General features: G+C 62.7%; 1 protein-coding gene across 1 annotated transcript; it reads right to left on the minus strand.

Annotated features, from left to right (window-relative positions):
• Window positions 1-1,779: 1,779 nt before the first annotated feature.
• On the minus strand, window positions 1,780-9,934 carry MMP9 (matrix metallopeptidase 9). The gene is made up of 13 exons (XM_073308875.1): window positions 9,690-9,934; window positions 8,663-8,898; window positions 7,918-8,066; window positions 7,478-7,606; window positions 7,205-7,378; window positions 6,879-7,052; window positions 6,016-6,189; window positions 5,239-5,394; window positions 4,454-4,676; window positions 4,033-4,172; window positions 3,364-3,514; window positions 3,002-3,105; window positions 1,780-2,744 (listed from the first exon to the last, which is right to left on the minus strand). The coding sequence occupies exons 1-13, from the start codon at window positions 9,831-9,833 to the stop codon at window positions 2,638-2,640; spliced, it is 2,061 nt and encodes a 686-aa protein (XP_073164976.1). The 5' UTR covers window positions 9,834-9,934; the 3' UTR covers window positions 1,780-2,637.
• Window positions 9,935-15,639: the final 5,705 nt, after the last annotated feature.

Below are 15,639 nucleotides of genomic sequence, written 5' to 3' on the forward strand. Positions count from 1 at the left end.
AGGCAATGTGACATTATGGGTGTATTATAATATCTCATTGAAAGGTGACAGGGCCAGAAGGAGTTAATTAACTCCCAGACTGACCTGACCCGGAGATGAACTTTAAAGACTGGGTAGGAAGAGATGGAAATGGAGAGAGCTGTGAAATGCAGCCGGCATTGTTAGAGAGAGAAGGGGAGTTGTGTGCTCAGGTCTTGTGATGTCAGCAAAGGAGTCTTGTCTATGGCTGTAGCTTTGATTCAAAGATCAAAAGAGGAATATTAACATTTAGGAAGACACTGGAGTGAAATAGTGTTATTGTCTGTATGTCTCTTTGAAGGTTGTGGTAACCTGTATCTGAACTGTTGAAAGGATAAATTACCCTTTGCTAATTGCCATGATGTATGGGAGAAGGAAAGTTAAGCTTATTGTTTTCTCAGGCCAAAAGGCTGCAGGAAATGTATAAAGACCTTGGGACATGATCCCTCTTCATCTCAGATCTGCTTTGGGTTTCAAGAGGGGGAAACCCTGAGCCCTAAGGATTGAGATCCCCAGTCACTGACTGGAGTCACCCTGAACATGGACATTAGATGATAACCTATGGACTGGTTTCAGAGTAACAGCCGTGTTAGTCTGTATTCGCAAAAAGAAAAGGAGGACTTGTGGCACCTTAGAGACTAACCAATTTATCTGAGCATAAGCTTTCGTGAGCTACAGCTCACTTCATCGGATGCACCTATGAAACCTATGAACTGTTTCTAAAAGGACTTTTGGCAGCTACAAGCTCAGCTCTGCTCTGTATCTGAACCTCAAGAATTGAACTCAAGTCTGTCTGTATATTGATCTTTTAACCAATTCTCTCTCTTTGCTTTTTTAATAAATTTTAGTTTAGTTAATAAGAATTGGCTATAAGCGTGTATTTTAGGTAAGATCTAAGTCAGGGGTCGGCAACTTATGGCACTCTGCTGCCTGCCGGGTCCCAGCCGCCAGCCCTGCTCAGCCTGCTGCCGAACCCAGGCCAGGACCCCAGCATGCAGCAACGTGCCATTCAAAATCCTGCTCCCCCATGAAGAAGCTTGCTGGGTTCCTGTCCCTCTTCCTCCCTGCCGCCCATCAGCTGATGGCCCTTGTGTGGGAGGAGGAGAAGCAGAGCTGCAGCTCTCGCTGCTCTGGGGAGGAGGCGGAGAAGAGGTGGGGACAGGGCCTTGGGGAAGGGGGTGGAATCAGGGCAGGAGGCGTTCGAGGAGCATGGTGGGCGGGTAGGTGGGAGAGGGCTGGCGTCAGGCTGGTGCTGGGAGGGCGGCACACTGCTGATGCTGGGCAGAGCCCCTCTGAGCTGGGACTGGATGCCCAGCAGAACTGAACTGTTCCTGAAATGATAGGGCAGAAATGGGCGGGGAACAACCCTCAACAGCCCATGAGAAAACAAACCCTGGTGATTTGGGGTGATCTGATTTTTAGGCCGATTGCTGGAGCTTTTGGAGTCTCTCCTGAGCTGGGGATGCTTGGGGTGGCCATGCTGCAGCCCCCACCATGGCCCCCCACCCCTATCTCTAGGCCACCCCCATCCACCTCCCCACAGCAACACTCCACCTTCAGTTGCGGTGCAGCCCCCACCGACACTCCCTGCACCCCCCAAGGGGGACCACAGTGCCGGAAAGGAGAGGCCTGGAAGCCCCGGCCCCAGGACACGAGAGATACTCTCCCAGCCCCCACCCCACTCAGACAGCCTTTCCCGGTGCTTGCCCCCAGCCAGCTCTGGGTGGATGGATGGACAGACATAGCAGCACCCACACACTGTTTTTCTCCAGGATTCTCTTTATTAAAAATGTGCAAGGTACAAAAATGGCAGCAGGAGAGAGAGCGAGGGCCACGCCCAGCACTCCCTGTGCCCACTGAGGCCAATGGCACCTGCCAGGTCCCCAGTGCATGGGCACCAGCTCCTGAGCAAACCCAGACAGACAGACACAGACTTATCAACTTCTGAAAAAGACAAAGTCGCTTACAAATCTCTAAGCAGTTTGCACCAGGCAAACCAATCCATACAGCACATGCAGGTGGGGGGCTGCCACCTGCAGAGACCCGGGCCAGGGACGAGAGCCTTTAGCTAACACGTCCTGTTCCCCACCCCACCCCACCCAGATTCAGCTGACGCTGAGGAATCAGAATATTACAGCTCCCAGAGGCTGTCGCCTCTAGATCTCATTTGGACCATCCCAGCTGGGTGTGATTTTGTTTCGTTGGAGCTGCTGCCCAGAGTCTCTGGAAAGCAGGGCCTGTCCCTCCCTGGACCCGCCTGGGGCTGGAAGGCAGGCCCTGGGCAGAGATTCCATGTGCCAACTCTTCCACCTCCCCTGCCAGCCTGGGGCTGCCGCATGGAACGAAACAACAAAAACCAAGAGTCTGCAGGAATGTACAAGCCGCTGGTGGGGAGAGGCGCTGGCCTGCGCCGGGCCAGTTCTGGTCCAGGGATGTACAAGCCGCTGGTGGGGAGAGGCGCTGGCCTGCGCCGGGCCGGCTCTGGTGCAGGAATGTACAAGCCGCTGGCGGGGAGAGGCGCTGGCCTGCGCCGGGCCGGCTCTGGTGCAGGAATGTACAAGCCGCTGGCGGGGAGAGGCGCTGGTTGACTCTGGTGCAGGTGAAGCTGCCTGGGCCCTACTACTCTGGGCAGTTCAGGATGTCATATTTCACGTAGCCCACTTGCTCCACCTGGTAGCGTGGGGTCATTCGCCAGTAGAAACGGTCCTGGCAGAAGTGGTACTTTCCTGGGCCGGGGAGGAATCCAGAGGGAAGGGGTTAGCATGAAGGAGGAGCTGTGGGACCTGCCTATTCCCAGGCTCCGGGGAAGCCATGCGCAGCCCCTGCTGCCCAGCCAGGCTGAGCACTCTGCCCGGGTACAGGGGCAGTGCCAAGGAGCCATGGAGAACTCCCGCTCCCAGCTCCGCAGAGCCAGGGCCCCACGCTCAGGTCCATCGTGGCCCAGAGAGAGGCCCCGCATCCCAGAGCCCAGAACCCTTCTCACCTTGGTAGAGGAAGACATTGTGGGCATTGAGGGGCACGCCGGCGAAGGTGTCATCAGTGAGACGTGGGTAGCCCTTATCCACCTTCTGGACTTTCACGTCCAGCCTGTGGGGAGAAGAGCAGCGCTGGATCAGGCACCCACAGACCCAGACATGGGGCCCTGCCCACGTGGGCCTCTGTCACAGGGGCAGGAAACGAGCTAATTCCCTGAACCCGATTGCCGCCCCCGTCCCCGTCAGCTAAGCATCAACTTCAACCCGTGCCCAGCCCCCGTCCCCATTGGCCCAGCATCCACCCTGCCCTGGTCGCCACCCTTGTCCCGGTCGGCCAACCCCGGCCTCACGCTCCGGGGCACGCCCTCACCTCCAGTACTTCTCCCCGCTGAAGAGCAGCACCTTGCCGCGTCCCCGCTGCAGGGCCCCCGAGATCCGCTCTGCCTCCTTGCCGATGCCCAGCTTCTCGATCCCGCGGGGGCCCACCACGCTGCTGCCCGTGTACACCCAGAAACGCCGACCTGCCACAGTGACACGGTGCTAGCACGACAGCCCCAGCCGCAGGAGGACGTGCGCCCACGCAGCCCACGGCAGGGCGCCCGCCCACACAGGGGCACCGCGGTCCAGCAAGCCCCCCGCGGGAGCAGAGTGGCAGGGCACGGAGCTGCAGCCCTGGCTAGGGAAGGACCAGTCCCTCAGCCGGTCACTACGAGACTGGCCACTGGGCCCCTCACCCAGCTCCAGGGCGCCCAGGGCTCTAGTGACCAGCTCGGCCCCGTCCCATGCTGCTTGGTGGCCCCCAGAGAGAGGCGCTAGGACGGACTTTGGCACGGGTGGCCCACCCCATGCAGCAGCCAGCCCCGAGTGGCCCCCAGGCTTGTGGCAGGGCAGCGTGAACATGGGGAAGCTGGGACAAGAACCCAGCACCAGTGCAGCAGAAGCCAGGCCTGGCCCCCAGTGAGGGACACCCAGGGCACCAGGGAGTGGGTCTCTATGGGGCCGGGAGATCCTGGCAAGCTGGGCAGGTCCCAATCCTCACCCGAGAAGAAGAAGAGCTTCTTGGTGAGCACGTCCTGGAAGGCAGCGTCGATGGGGGCCGGAAGGGCTGGCCAGGTGGCCTTGATCCGGAATGGGCCCTGAATCGCCCTCTTCCGGGACATGGAGCTTTTCCAGTAATTCCTGAGGGTGCAAGATCCCAGCGTCATGGGGGGTGAACCCCAGGGTCCCTCCGCCCCCCAGAAACCCCTGTCAAGCTTGGCCCTGCTGCAGCAGACTTGGGGGTCACACTCTAGGGGCGAGGGGGCCCCACCAGCTCCCTTCATCAGCAGAGGGCTGGGAGCGGCTCCGCTGGGAGCAGGGGCGACTCCAGGATTAAATTCCCATGTAGATACCAAGGTCTGGGCTCCCCTCATCCCTGTGCCCCCCACCCCCACTGGGCACAGGGTGCAGGGCTCACTCACCCGCTCTTGAAGAAATGCAGCTCCCCATTGATCTTGGTGATGGCGTCGAAGGAATTCACTTTGCAGGCATCGTTGCTGGGGTCCACAGGGCTGGGCTCAGTTGGCAAGGGGGAGTCGTCAGGCTCGGCCGTGGTTGTGGTATCCTCGGCTTGTGTGGTTGCCTGGTCAGGGATGTCTGGCGCCTGCGTCGTTGGTGCTGGGGGCTTGGGACCAGAGCCACGGCCTGGGAGACGGGAAGCAACATGAGGCCAAAGCCGCAGGAGAAGGGCCCATCTGCTGGCGGGCGATACAAGGGCCCCAGCAGGGCAGACCGGCGCAGCTGGGACAGGTGCACGCAGGTTGTGAGCCAGAGGCCCCGGCCCCTGGTGCCACCACGTGGGTCACGCTGCCAGCGCTCTGGGCTTGGAACAAGCCTATCTGGAGCAGTGGGGAGCTTGACGGGCTCTCATTGTGTGCCCTGGCACTCAATTCCTGCAGTTGGCGCCACCCTGGACAGGGAAGCGCCGGGGGAGATTTCAGAGACCCAGGCACGGCTCTCGAGCATGGGCTGCAGCCCGCCATGCATCCACACTCCCCTCTCGCCCGACAGGGAGGCATCCCTGCTACGCTGGCATGCAGCAGTCAGGGTTGCCATAGAAACTGGCATCTCCATGGACACTGATGGAAACGCTGAGCCAGTGACATGTTCAAGTCGGGGCCATTTCTCTTTCCAGGATCCACGCCGTGGCCCTGCCCTGCCCTGCCCCCCACCCCTGCCTGTGCCCAGGCTCAGGGCAGCTGCTCACCGTAGAGGAATTGGATGCCGCTGACATCGTCTGGGTGCAGGTGGAAGTCCTTGATGTAGCTGTACATGGGGTACATCAAGGCCTCGCGGACACTCGAGTGGTCCAGGCCCAGAGAATGGCCGAACTCATGGGCAGCAACCAGGAAGAGGCTGTAACCTGAAACCCCAGAACAGCTGTCAGGGCCCAGGCAGACCGCCCGGCCCCGGGGGTCTGACGCCCACCCCCGCAGCCGCCGGCCACCCGCACTGGCCCCTGGGGGTCCGATACCGCCCCCCGCCAGCCCCGCCCAGCCCTGGGGGTCCGATACCGCCCCCCGCCAGCCCCGCCCGGCCCTGGGGGTCCGATACCGCCCCCCGCCAGCCCCGCCCGGCCCTGGGGGTCCGATACCGCCCCCCGCCAGCCCCGCCCGGCCCTGGGGGTCCGATACCGCCCCCCGCCAGCCCCGCCCGACCCTGGGGGTCCGATGCCCCCCCCCAGCCAGCCCCGCCCGACCCTGGGGGTCCGATGCCCCCCCCCAGCCAGCCCCGCCCGACCCTGGGGGTCCGATGCCCCCCCCCAGCCAGTCCCGCCCGACCCTGGGGGTCTGATGCTCCCCCCCCCCAGCCAGCCCTACATTGCAGTCCAGAGAGCCCTGACCAGCCGCCTGCCGCAAGCACATGCCCCAGGGGGCTGAGGTGCAGCAGCAGTAGGTGGGCTGGGGCCAGGGTCCGTGGCTGCTTGCTAGGAAGGGCCCAGCGCGGGGCAGGGGGTGGCCAGGGGCACAGGGAGCGGCTGTACCTTGGTCGGGACAGAAGCCCCACTTGTAGTCGGTGTCGTAGTTGCTCGTGGTGGAGCACCAGAGCTTCCCGTCCTGCCGCCCCTCGCTGGTGCACGCACTGTAGGCCTGGCCCAGGAACGTGAACGGGAACACGCATGGGTCACCCTGCGAGTTCCCGCCAATCACAGCTGTGTCTGCAGCACAAAACCAGCCGGGTGAGCAAGATTCCAGCCCCCTGGCGGGGGGGCAGCACCCCTAGGCTGCTTGGGCCCCTCTGAACAAGGAGACATCCTCTGGGGCAGCTGCCACTGCAAACACAGACTCTCTGGGGGCCCCCAAAGTGCAGGGGACACAGATATGGGGAGGGCAGCAGGGGCCGGGCTTCTGAGGAGTCTGATGCCAGCCCAGCTCAGGCACCGGTCCCACCTCAGGCCCAAATGGTCCTGGGCAAAGAGGCCAACCCCAGCAAGTGCCAAGGTGCACGCGCCAGGCGTGAGTGCGCTGCGGGCTCCCAAATTCAGCCCCCTCTCAGGCTCTCTCTGCAACTGGCCAGGGCTGCGAGCAGCCAGGGCAGAGGATGCCGGGGATTCGTTCCCACGGAGCCAGCTGGGGCTGCACGCTGGGCAGGAGTGCTGACAGCCCAAAGCAGAGGGTGGGGCAGGGCCCAGATAAGCAGCAGAGCCATCCAGGTTCCAGTGCTGGACGGGGCCCCTGGGGCAGATGGGGACTGCGCCCCGCTGCAGCCCCCCCGGGGTGCCCAAGGGGAGAGACTCCTGCAGAGCGCGGCAGGGCCGTGGGAGGTGCTGTGCCGTAAGGGGCCACCCCATCAGCTGACCCGGCTGTTGCCTGAACAGTCCCACCCTGCACCCCAGGAGCCCAGTACCTCTGCTGGGGCAGAACCCGTATTTCTGGTCCTGGTCGAAGCTGCCGGTGGTGGCGCACCAGCGGTAGCCGTCAGAGCGCCCAGCGGTGGTGCAGGCATCATAGGACTTCCCCTCGAAAACGAAGGGGAAGACGCACTTGGCCCCGTCGCTGTTGCCGTCGTAGGTGTAGAGAACTACCCGAGGGAAACAGAGAGTGCTGGAACGTCTCCGCCAGGCAGCGGCCTCCGGACTCACAGCAACCCCCCCGCAGTGCCGGGGAACCTGCCGCCTGCCCGCGATACCCTCCCTGCCCGGGGCCCCGCCCCAGGGCTGCCCCGATACTCACGCTCGCTGGGGCAGAAGCCGTAGACCTTGTCCCTGTCGTAGTTGGGGGTGGTGGCGCACCAGGGCAGCCCGTCGGAGCGCCCCTCCGAGGTGCAGGTGGAGTAGGACTGTCCTTCGAAGGTGAAGGGGAAGTGGCAGGCGGCCCCGTTGGCGTTCCCGTAGCTGGTTTTTACCACTGGTGGGGAGAGAGGAGGGGTGTGGTCAGGGTCTGCTGCCAGTGCCAGCAGCAGGGCGGGTTCCCCAGCCAGGCAGCGGCCCTGGAGTCTGACCTCACCTATCCCTGTTCCCAGCGTCCAGAACTCGTCATCGTCAAAGTGGGCATCTCCCTGAACCCCTTTGCCAGGGGGGAAAGCGTGGGCCAGAAGTCCGTCCTTCCCGTCAAACGGATACCCGTCACCGTGCTCTGGAGACAGAACCCCACAGTCAGCCACATGCCTGGCTCCTGAAAGTCCCCTCTGCCCAGAGAGAGCAGGGCAGAGAGGGGAGATGGCCGAAGCCCCCCATACAGACCCCCCCACGCGTACCAGGCCACGCTCGCGCACCCCGGCAGGCACACGCACCCAGCAAACACCCATGCTACCAGGGGCTGACAGGAGGTGTAAATGAGCAAGTATAACCCAGGAAACCTCCCCCTGTGCCTGCCCTTGGCCCCCTCACAAGCCCTGCTGCGGCACCCCTGGTACCCCACCCACCTGCCCTGACAGAGGGGCTCACCCTGGACGCCAAACTGGATCATGATGTCAGCCTCGCCGCTCTGCAGCCGGGTGAAGGTGAGCGGGGTCACGTCACTCCACACCTTGAAGGCTCGCGCAAAGGCATCATCTATCACAGAGGCGTCCAGGTCTGGGGAGTAGTTTAGTACCCTGCGGAGCGGGGTGGGGATGAGCAGCACAGGGTCAGACCACAGGGCTCAGGTGCACCAGGGTAACCCCCCAGCCACATCTAACCATGGACTAACCGGAGACACCCGAGACACCCAGGGGATGTGCTGCACTCTCACGACTCAAACCAAGGCCTCAGGTGCTCCAGCCCCACACGGTGGCTAGCAGAGCCCCGTTGTGCCATGGCACGGAGCCGCAGCATAGACTCATGGAATCGCAGGGGTGGAAGGGACCTCAGGAGGTCATCGAGTCCAACCCCCTGCTCAAAGCAGGACCAACCCCCAGCTAACTCCCCGCCCCTCATGAGAGCAGGCTCACGGTGCAGCACCCCCATCAATGATCAGCACCCCTCTGGGCTGGGCCTCCCTAGGCCAGGGTGACTGCCGGGGACCTCAGCCCAAGCCGGCTGGAGGACATTAGTCAGAGCTGGGCTCCTGGCAGGGCTGCAGCTGTAAATCAGGCCTGCATGGCCTTGGGCCAAGGCTCTCCCTCCCTGCCCCCAGGTGCAATCTCCTGTCTGTGGGGCATCACTGGTATTTTGAAGTCCAGGTGTGGCCTGGGGGGCGGGAGGGGCTCACCGGTAAGTGAGGTCATTGTGATCCCACTTGAGGTCTCCTTCGAAGGTGAGGAAGCTGCCCACATCGGGGACACCGCATCGAGGTGCCCGCATGGCATCCAACGTGTTGGCATCCAGCTCCCCTGTCTCCTCCAGCCCCAGCTGCTTCTGCATCCTCCTGAGCGCCTTGCCCAGGGACACCTGCCTGCTGCGGGTCTGCCCCTCTGCCTCCACATAGCCGAAGCGCAGCAGGTAGCTCTAAGAAAGGAGAGACGGTCAGAGGGGCGAGCAACGCCGGGCAGGATGGGCAGTGCCTGCTGCTGTCACGGAGTGTGGGGGAGTCCAGGCCCTGCACCCCTCTTCCTAGGATTCACTGAGACTCTCAGCCACCCAGTAAAACAGAAGGTTTATTGGACAACAGGAACACAGTCCAAAACAGAGCTTGTGGGTACAACCAGGACCCCTCAGTCAAGTCCTTCTGGGGGAGCAGGGAGCTTAGACCCCAGCCCTGGGGTTCCCTGCGTTCCTCCACCCAGCCCCAAACTGAAACTAAACCCCCCCAGCAGGTTCCCTGCTGCAGCCTCTGTTCACATTCCTCCGCAGAGGTGTTACCTCCCCCTCCCGCTCCTGGCTCAGGTGACAGGCTCTCACGTCTCCCATCCCCAGGGCACATTCCCAGGTCAACACTCCCCCCTCCCTGCTGCCTCACATCATCACAGCTGCCAGGACAGGACCAGCTGGGTGACCCAGAGGGAAAGTGACCCATCCCACTCCCATTCCCAAGGAGACTCCCAGCTTTCCCCAGCCCTGCATCCAGGACACTCCCTGCCCCTCATGAGAGCAGGCTCATGGTGCGCCCTCCAACCTGCGCTCTTCCATCCCTCCTTTGCCATGGATCAGGGGAAACAGACAAGGCCCTCGAGCGGTCACTGGGCTCAACTTGGCAGGGGACCCACGAGCCCACTGTCCTAACAGCCGACCGGCTGCACGGGCACCCCAGGGATGCCCTACTGGGGGTCCCAGCCCTTACAGGCAAGCCAAGTACTCACTTCTGCAAGCTGTAGATCCGTCACATTACTGACCAGCTCCCCGGGGAAAGAGATCACAGCCTGGGGCTTGGAGTGGAGTGGTGCAGCCCAGCAGCTCAGGGCCAGGAGCCCCATGGCTAGCGGGGCCAGGAGAGTGAGCCCCATGGTGAGGCAGTGGGCTGAAGTTCCCTTGCTGGCTGGCTGGCTGGCTCTGAGTGCCGGGCTGCCCTGCTGCTCTGTGCAGTGCAGAGCTGCCAGCTCCTATTTATGCTGTGCAGGGGGAGTGAGTCACTCAGCCCCTCTCCCAGCTGAGGTGACTAACGGCACACTCAGGCCCTTGGGGCTTTGCTCAGCCCTTTAACTATTTCAACACCTTGTTTACCAAAACACAGGGCCCCCGCAGGAAGCAGGACATCCTGTGAGGCAAGAGCAGCGGGGGAGGGGTTGGACAGGCCCCTCCGTGCCAATGCCGTGCCTGGGACGTGCCCAGCTGGCACTCCGGAAAGCAGCACACAGGCCCCAGCAGAGGGGCCTCCTCCCCAGGCTTCAGCACTGGGTTGCTCACGGCCTGGGAAAGTCGCAAACTTTTGCTGCCCGAACCTGGTTCTCCCACATGGGTTTGGGGCAACAGCTCCTCCCCCAAGCCCTGTACGAATTCGGGGCTGGACTGGGGCCAGGTGTCTGTTCCTTGGCCCAGCTCGCAGGGGTAATTCTGCTCAGTGGAGTAAACAAGCAGAGAAGCAGACCCAGGAGATGGTGCCCGATGGGAGAGGGGTGGGGTGCACGGTCAGGTGGAGCAATGTGCCCAGGGTGCTTTGTGGTACAGGGAAGGGAGCTGCCCACACGTGCACGGCACTGGTGCAGAGCCACCAGGGCACAGCTCCCACAGTCCTTTGCAACCGACCTCCTTGGGGCCCCTGAAGAAAATCACAAGCTCCAAGGCCCATGGGTCAGGCCAGGTATCCTGTGTCACCAGCACTGGGCAGTCCCGGGGTGCTCTGCAGGAGTCTCACCTCGCCCCGTGCAGGGCCAGGCTGACCGGGGCCCTGGGGGACAGGGCAGCGATTACCCTCCCCCCAGCCAGGGCCAGCGCCAGCCCCTTTCCTTGCAGGTCACTTTTCCCCACGTGTCGTTTCCTCGGCCCAGGTTCAGGCAGGCTCCAGCCCCAGCGACTCACCCTCCCGGCACAGAGCCACAGATCAGCCCAGCATGTGGCCCACCCTCTGCCGTGGCGCAAGGCTCCGTGGGCCTTTCCCACAGGTAACAACCGATCCCCCCAGCCCCACGACCTGCCCTGTTGGCACACACAGGGCTCTGGCTGCATGGCACGGCACAGCTCTCCCTCCGCCCTGGCCAAGGTGGCAGAAGCCTCGCCCGCGTGGCACTGTTTAGACTTGGTGGGAACCCGCGTGACGGAGGGGAAAGCGAACAGGGCAAAGGAAGGAGGGGAAGGAAGTGGCCAAGAGGCAGCTCAGGCCCTGCTGACCAGGACTTTGAAGCATCTGAGTGGCCAGGCTGGACCAGCCCAGGGACTTTCCCGTCTGCTGCCCTGTCACCAAGAGGGGCCAGTGGCAGCTGCCTGTGAGGCCGGCACAAAGCCCGTGGCTGGGGCAGCTTCCTCCAGTCTGTCAGCTGCGGTGAGGGTCCCTTGCTCCCTCCTGCCTTGAAAGTGGGAGCCTACACCCCACCTGCCAGCCCTGTGCCCCTGGAGCTGGCCCTGCCCTAAGCTGAAGACTCCCAGCTGGATCACTCTTCGCACAGGAAAGTCTCTGCAGGCCCCATCCTCCTCCTCAGTCCTGAGTCGGGTGGGGTGCGGCCCGGCTGCAGCCTGAAGGATTTTCCTGCCTTTCCCCTAGGAGCCCTGGGGGGAGCCGAGCTGTGTCCACAGCCCCGCATCTTGGCTGATGGATTTGAACCTCACCCCTCAAGGTCCAGTCGCTTACACCTGTACCGGGCCCTGGCTGGCACGGGGCACTGCCAGGGGGCTAGAGGATGGGGAGGAACAGGTCCAAGAGCTCATTACTCGCCAGCTGGCTTCACCCCTCGCCAGCCATGCACAGGCCCTGGGGAACTATCCCCTCTCCCCTTTAGGGGCCGGGGGGACCATTGGCAGCAGGTGTCCGCACCCCTGCAAGCCAAGGAGCCCATCCTTGTGTGCCGATGAGCCAGGATCGCAGTGGGAGTCGGGGCTCCTAGGCAGCTGAGAGCCCTGGCAGCAGTGGGATGATGGCAGAGAGCAGGCCAGGGCCGGCTGCACCTGGCAAGGAACCCTCCTCCCCCTCCAAACACAGCGTGGGAAGCCAGGGATGAGAAATGGGGCCAGTTGCTTCATCTCACACCACAGCCTGCAAGAGTGACGGGGAGGAAGTTACTAACCGAATGAAGAAAACCCTTCCTCCTTGAATCACCGCTCTGCACACATGCTAAGCTCATTCCATGGGAGCCCCCCGCCGGAGAGGGAGCCCCCCGCCCCAGGAATCCCCTGCCCAGCACTAAGCACCATGCACCTACCGACCCCCAGGTGCTCTGCAAGGCAACGGTGGAGATACTCCATGCCGCAGGCGCTACTCCCAACCTGGGGCACCTACAAACTCCACAGCTTGGGGAGCAGCTGGGGGCAGGGCAGCAGGCTTGGGGGGCTGCTCCAAGGCTCCATCTGCAGCCGCAGGCCGTGGGCATCTCAGTGCGTCAGGCCAGGGGCGCTGGAACAATTTGTACAGTGCGGGGGCTGAGAGCCATTGAACCAAACTGGAAACCGTGTGTGTGATGGGAACCACTTCCAGCCAGGGGGTGCAGCAGCCCCCCAGCATCCCTAGTTCCAGCACCTATGCATCAGGCCCAGCACCGGCTCCCTGGGCTCGAAGGCAGGGGCAGCAGAAGGGGGATTATTTCCCTTCCCTTGCTCGCCCTCTGTGCTGGGAACCCGCCTTCCCAGGACACAGAGCCCAGATGGCAAACGGGCTATAAGGGGGGAGCCAAATTCCACCCTGAGATGCGCCCGCTGCTGACACTTCGGCCCCTGGCTGGTTCGGTGGGCACCAGGCTGCAGAATCCGGCACACTGCCGGCCAGGGTGATGCCCACCCCAAGTCCTTACACGAGGTGCTGGACCCTGCAGGCCAGCCCCAGGCCAGCAAGGATGGCAAAGCCTCTTGAGAAAAAAGTTTCAAGACTTGGCCCAAACAACCCAGGAATCTGCCCAGGGTGGTTCCATGGCTGGGCTATGCAGGCTGGGCCATATGAGCACAAGGGTCCCCCCAGGCTTTGGGTCTATGAAACCACAGGGAGGCTCCTCTCCCGTGGGAACGTGCCCGTCCGCAGCGGCCGCCCACGCTCCAGCGATGTAAAACTCCCAGCAGAGCCACCCCAGCTCCTAGATAGACCTTTGGTCTGACCCAGTATGGCTTAGCCCTTCTCCCAGAGCCCCAGCCCGTCTCCTGCCTGGACTCACCTCTGGCCTGGGGGGAATGCCACCCCCCTGCCCTCAGACCCCTGCGATTCTAGCTGGATCCAGGATTCTCCTCCCCGTCCTGCCCTGGCCTGCTGGGAACCTCGCTGAGAGCGGACAAATGCCTGCTGCTGGACCCTCAGTAGCTGAATTGCTCCCTCACATTTGTGCAACCTGGGGACCCTTGGCTGGGCAGAGCCACCAGGGTGCCCAGGGTGGTATTTGAAGGACGCGCTGGGGTGGGGCGCGGGCTCTTCCAAACGCACGAAGGCAGGTGCAGCCCATGACCAGCCCCTGTGCACGTGAGCAATGTCCAGCCTACGCTCGCCTCTGGCCGGGGCAGTCTGACCCCGCTGGCACAGACCCTGGCTCTGCAGGCCTCCCCACGCTGGGCGGGGGTTCTGCCACCGGGGTCCGGCTGGCCCCGTGAGAGCGGGTCAAACACTGAGAGTCGGGAAGATCCTGGACACCAATACACAAAGCAGCTGGCACAGAGCCCGGGGCTCCCAGGATCCTCCCCGGGCCAGCCGCTCCCACTGACTCACAGCCAGGCTAAAACAGCTGCTGCTGGCATCAGCACCTGGGGATTTTCGGGTGACTGCTTGGAGCCAAACAAGGAGAAGAGGCCAGGGCAGAGCATGGGTAGGGAAATTTCACCCCCTCTGTCTGGAGCTAGTGAGCCTCCATGGAGGGCACCGGGGGAATTCCAGCACTAGCCCGGGGGCACCTCCCGTCTGGCACACACCCCAGCCAGCGCGCAGGCCCAGCAAGCGAGGCCGCTGCCTCCAGGCCAGGCCCAGGTTCCAGCTCTGCCGTGGATTCGGTGGGGCTGCTGCATACCCCCAAACCAACATAGCAACTGCCTCTGCGCAGGGGAGTCCCAGGCCAGCCTCAGGGCCAGAGCCTGGGAAGTGATCAAGATAAACAGGCAAATGAGTGCCAGAGAAGCGGAGCTGGCCCGGAGGGAAGGGGGTGCAGGCAGGCGTTTCAGAGAGGGGGGCTGTAACTTGCCCGTCACTCACATACAGCCCTGCGCTTCAGAGCAGGAGCCGTCCCCCATGTACCTGCACCTCGGGGCCACAGCTCCAGAAGGGTCTAGGGAGAAAAGCACCTGCACAAAGGAAGGTGAGGAGAGCACTGCAGAGCCAGCCAGGGACCAGAGGGCTGAATGCGGGGTGGGGAGAATCGCTGTTTCATCCCAAGAGCACCAGGGGCAGGAGAGAGGGAGGAAGGACCCTGCAAGCCCCTGCGCAGACCTGCTCTGTCCTGGCGTTTGCAGTAGCCCAGAAGCTTCCCAAGGCCCAACCACCAGAAAAGCAGCGCGGCTCCCCTTCCTGCAGTGCGTCAGCCCAGAGTCTGGCTCTCACCAGCCGAAAGGGGAAGAAGCCACCGTCAGCTGCCCACCAGCCTCTTACTCACAGCCAGGTCTTCCTGCCAGACACACATGTTGGGGAAGCCCCCTTCCACCAGCCATGTGAGGGCCCCTGCTGCAGGAGACTTCCTGCCCGCTGCTGCAGACGCCCAGCTAGTGCCGATGGCTGGCTCCTGCAGAGGGTAGCATCTCAGGAACCCCCTTATCTTACACACGAATGCTGAGTGAGCACCCCCAACCCCCCAGAGGTGCAGGGTCCTACCCCAGGGCAACTGGCCGGGAGCCTCCTGTGAGAGGGGTGTGACGAAGTGGGACTGTTCTTAATGTTTCCTCTGAATAGTGTGGGGGTGCCTCAGTTTCCTCTAGGCAGTTCTTAAGTATCTAGGTGGTGGGGTAAGGGTGTATGATCATTGCAGAGCCCTAGAGGGCCGGTGTGTGCAGGAGTCTGGACACAGAGAATGGCCGACACCCTGTTTCCTGGCCACTGATGGCCTGGGCCCTTCCCCCCCTGCAAGGTGAGAGCTAAAGGGTTGGAGAACAAAGGAATCAGGTGACCACCTGGCCCGGGAAAGGAACAAAGCCCAGAGGAGGAGGGGCTGGAGGGAGTTTCAGTTTGGGGCTGGCTGGGACATGGAGTGAAGTGCAGACGTGGTTGTCTGGCTCACTGCCCCCCAGAATGGACCCAGCTGAGGGGTCCTGTTCTCTGCACCTGCAAGCTCTGTTTTAGACCATGTTCCTGTCGTCTAATAAACCTTCTGTTTTACTGGCTGGCTGAGAGTCCCGTCTGACTGCGAAGTTGGGGTGCAGGACCCTCTGGCTTCCCCAGGAGCCCCACCTGAGTGGACTCACTGGGGGGAAGCGCACGGAGGGGCAGAGGATGCTGAATGCTCCGAGGTCAGACCCAGGAAGGTGGAAGCTGGGTGAGCTGTGTGTCCTGCAGACAGGCTGCTCACAGAGAGGCGACTACCCCAGAGTCCTGACTGGCTTCATGGGGAGCAGTTCCAGAGCATCGCCCAGGGACTCCGTGACAAGGGGAGCTACAGGGATATCCTTCCACCATGGCCAACCCCAGCATGCACAGACCAGAGGCAGCACCCCCCCCCCCCGAGATTCTTAACAAGGAAGAACTGGAGGGGTGGGGTGAGCTGCGTT

The sequence above is a fragment of the Lepidochelys kempii genome, chromosome 13 (genome assembly GCF_965140265.1).
Source record: "Lepidochelys kempii isolate rLepKem1 chromosome 13, rLepKem1.hap2, whole genome shotgun sequence".
Lineage (NCBI taxonomy): Eukaryota > Metazoa > Chordata > Testudines > Cheloniidae > Lepidochelys > Lepidochelys kempii.

Excerpts from the sequence above, each read along its gene's own strand:
- MMP9 (XM_073308875.1), bottom strand. The coding sequence starts at position 9,833 with ATGGGGCTCACTCTCCTGGCCCCGCTAGCCATGGGGCTCCTGGCCCTG. Across the intron at positions 7,053-7,204 it reads CGGCTTCTGCCCCAGCGAGC|TTCTCTACACCTACGACGGC; the intron begins GTGAGTATCGGG and ends TCCCTCGGGTAG. Across the intron at positions 6,190-6,878 it reads CGGGTTCTGCCCCAGCAGAG|ACACAGCTGTGATTGGCGGG; the intron begins GTACTGGGCTCC and ends TTTGTGCTGCAG.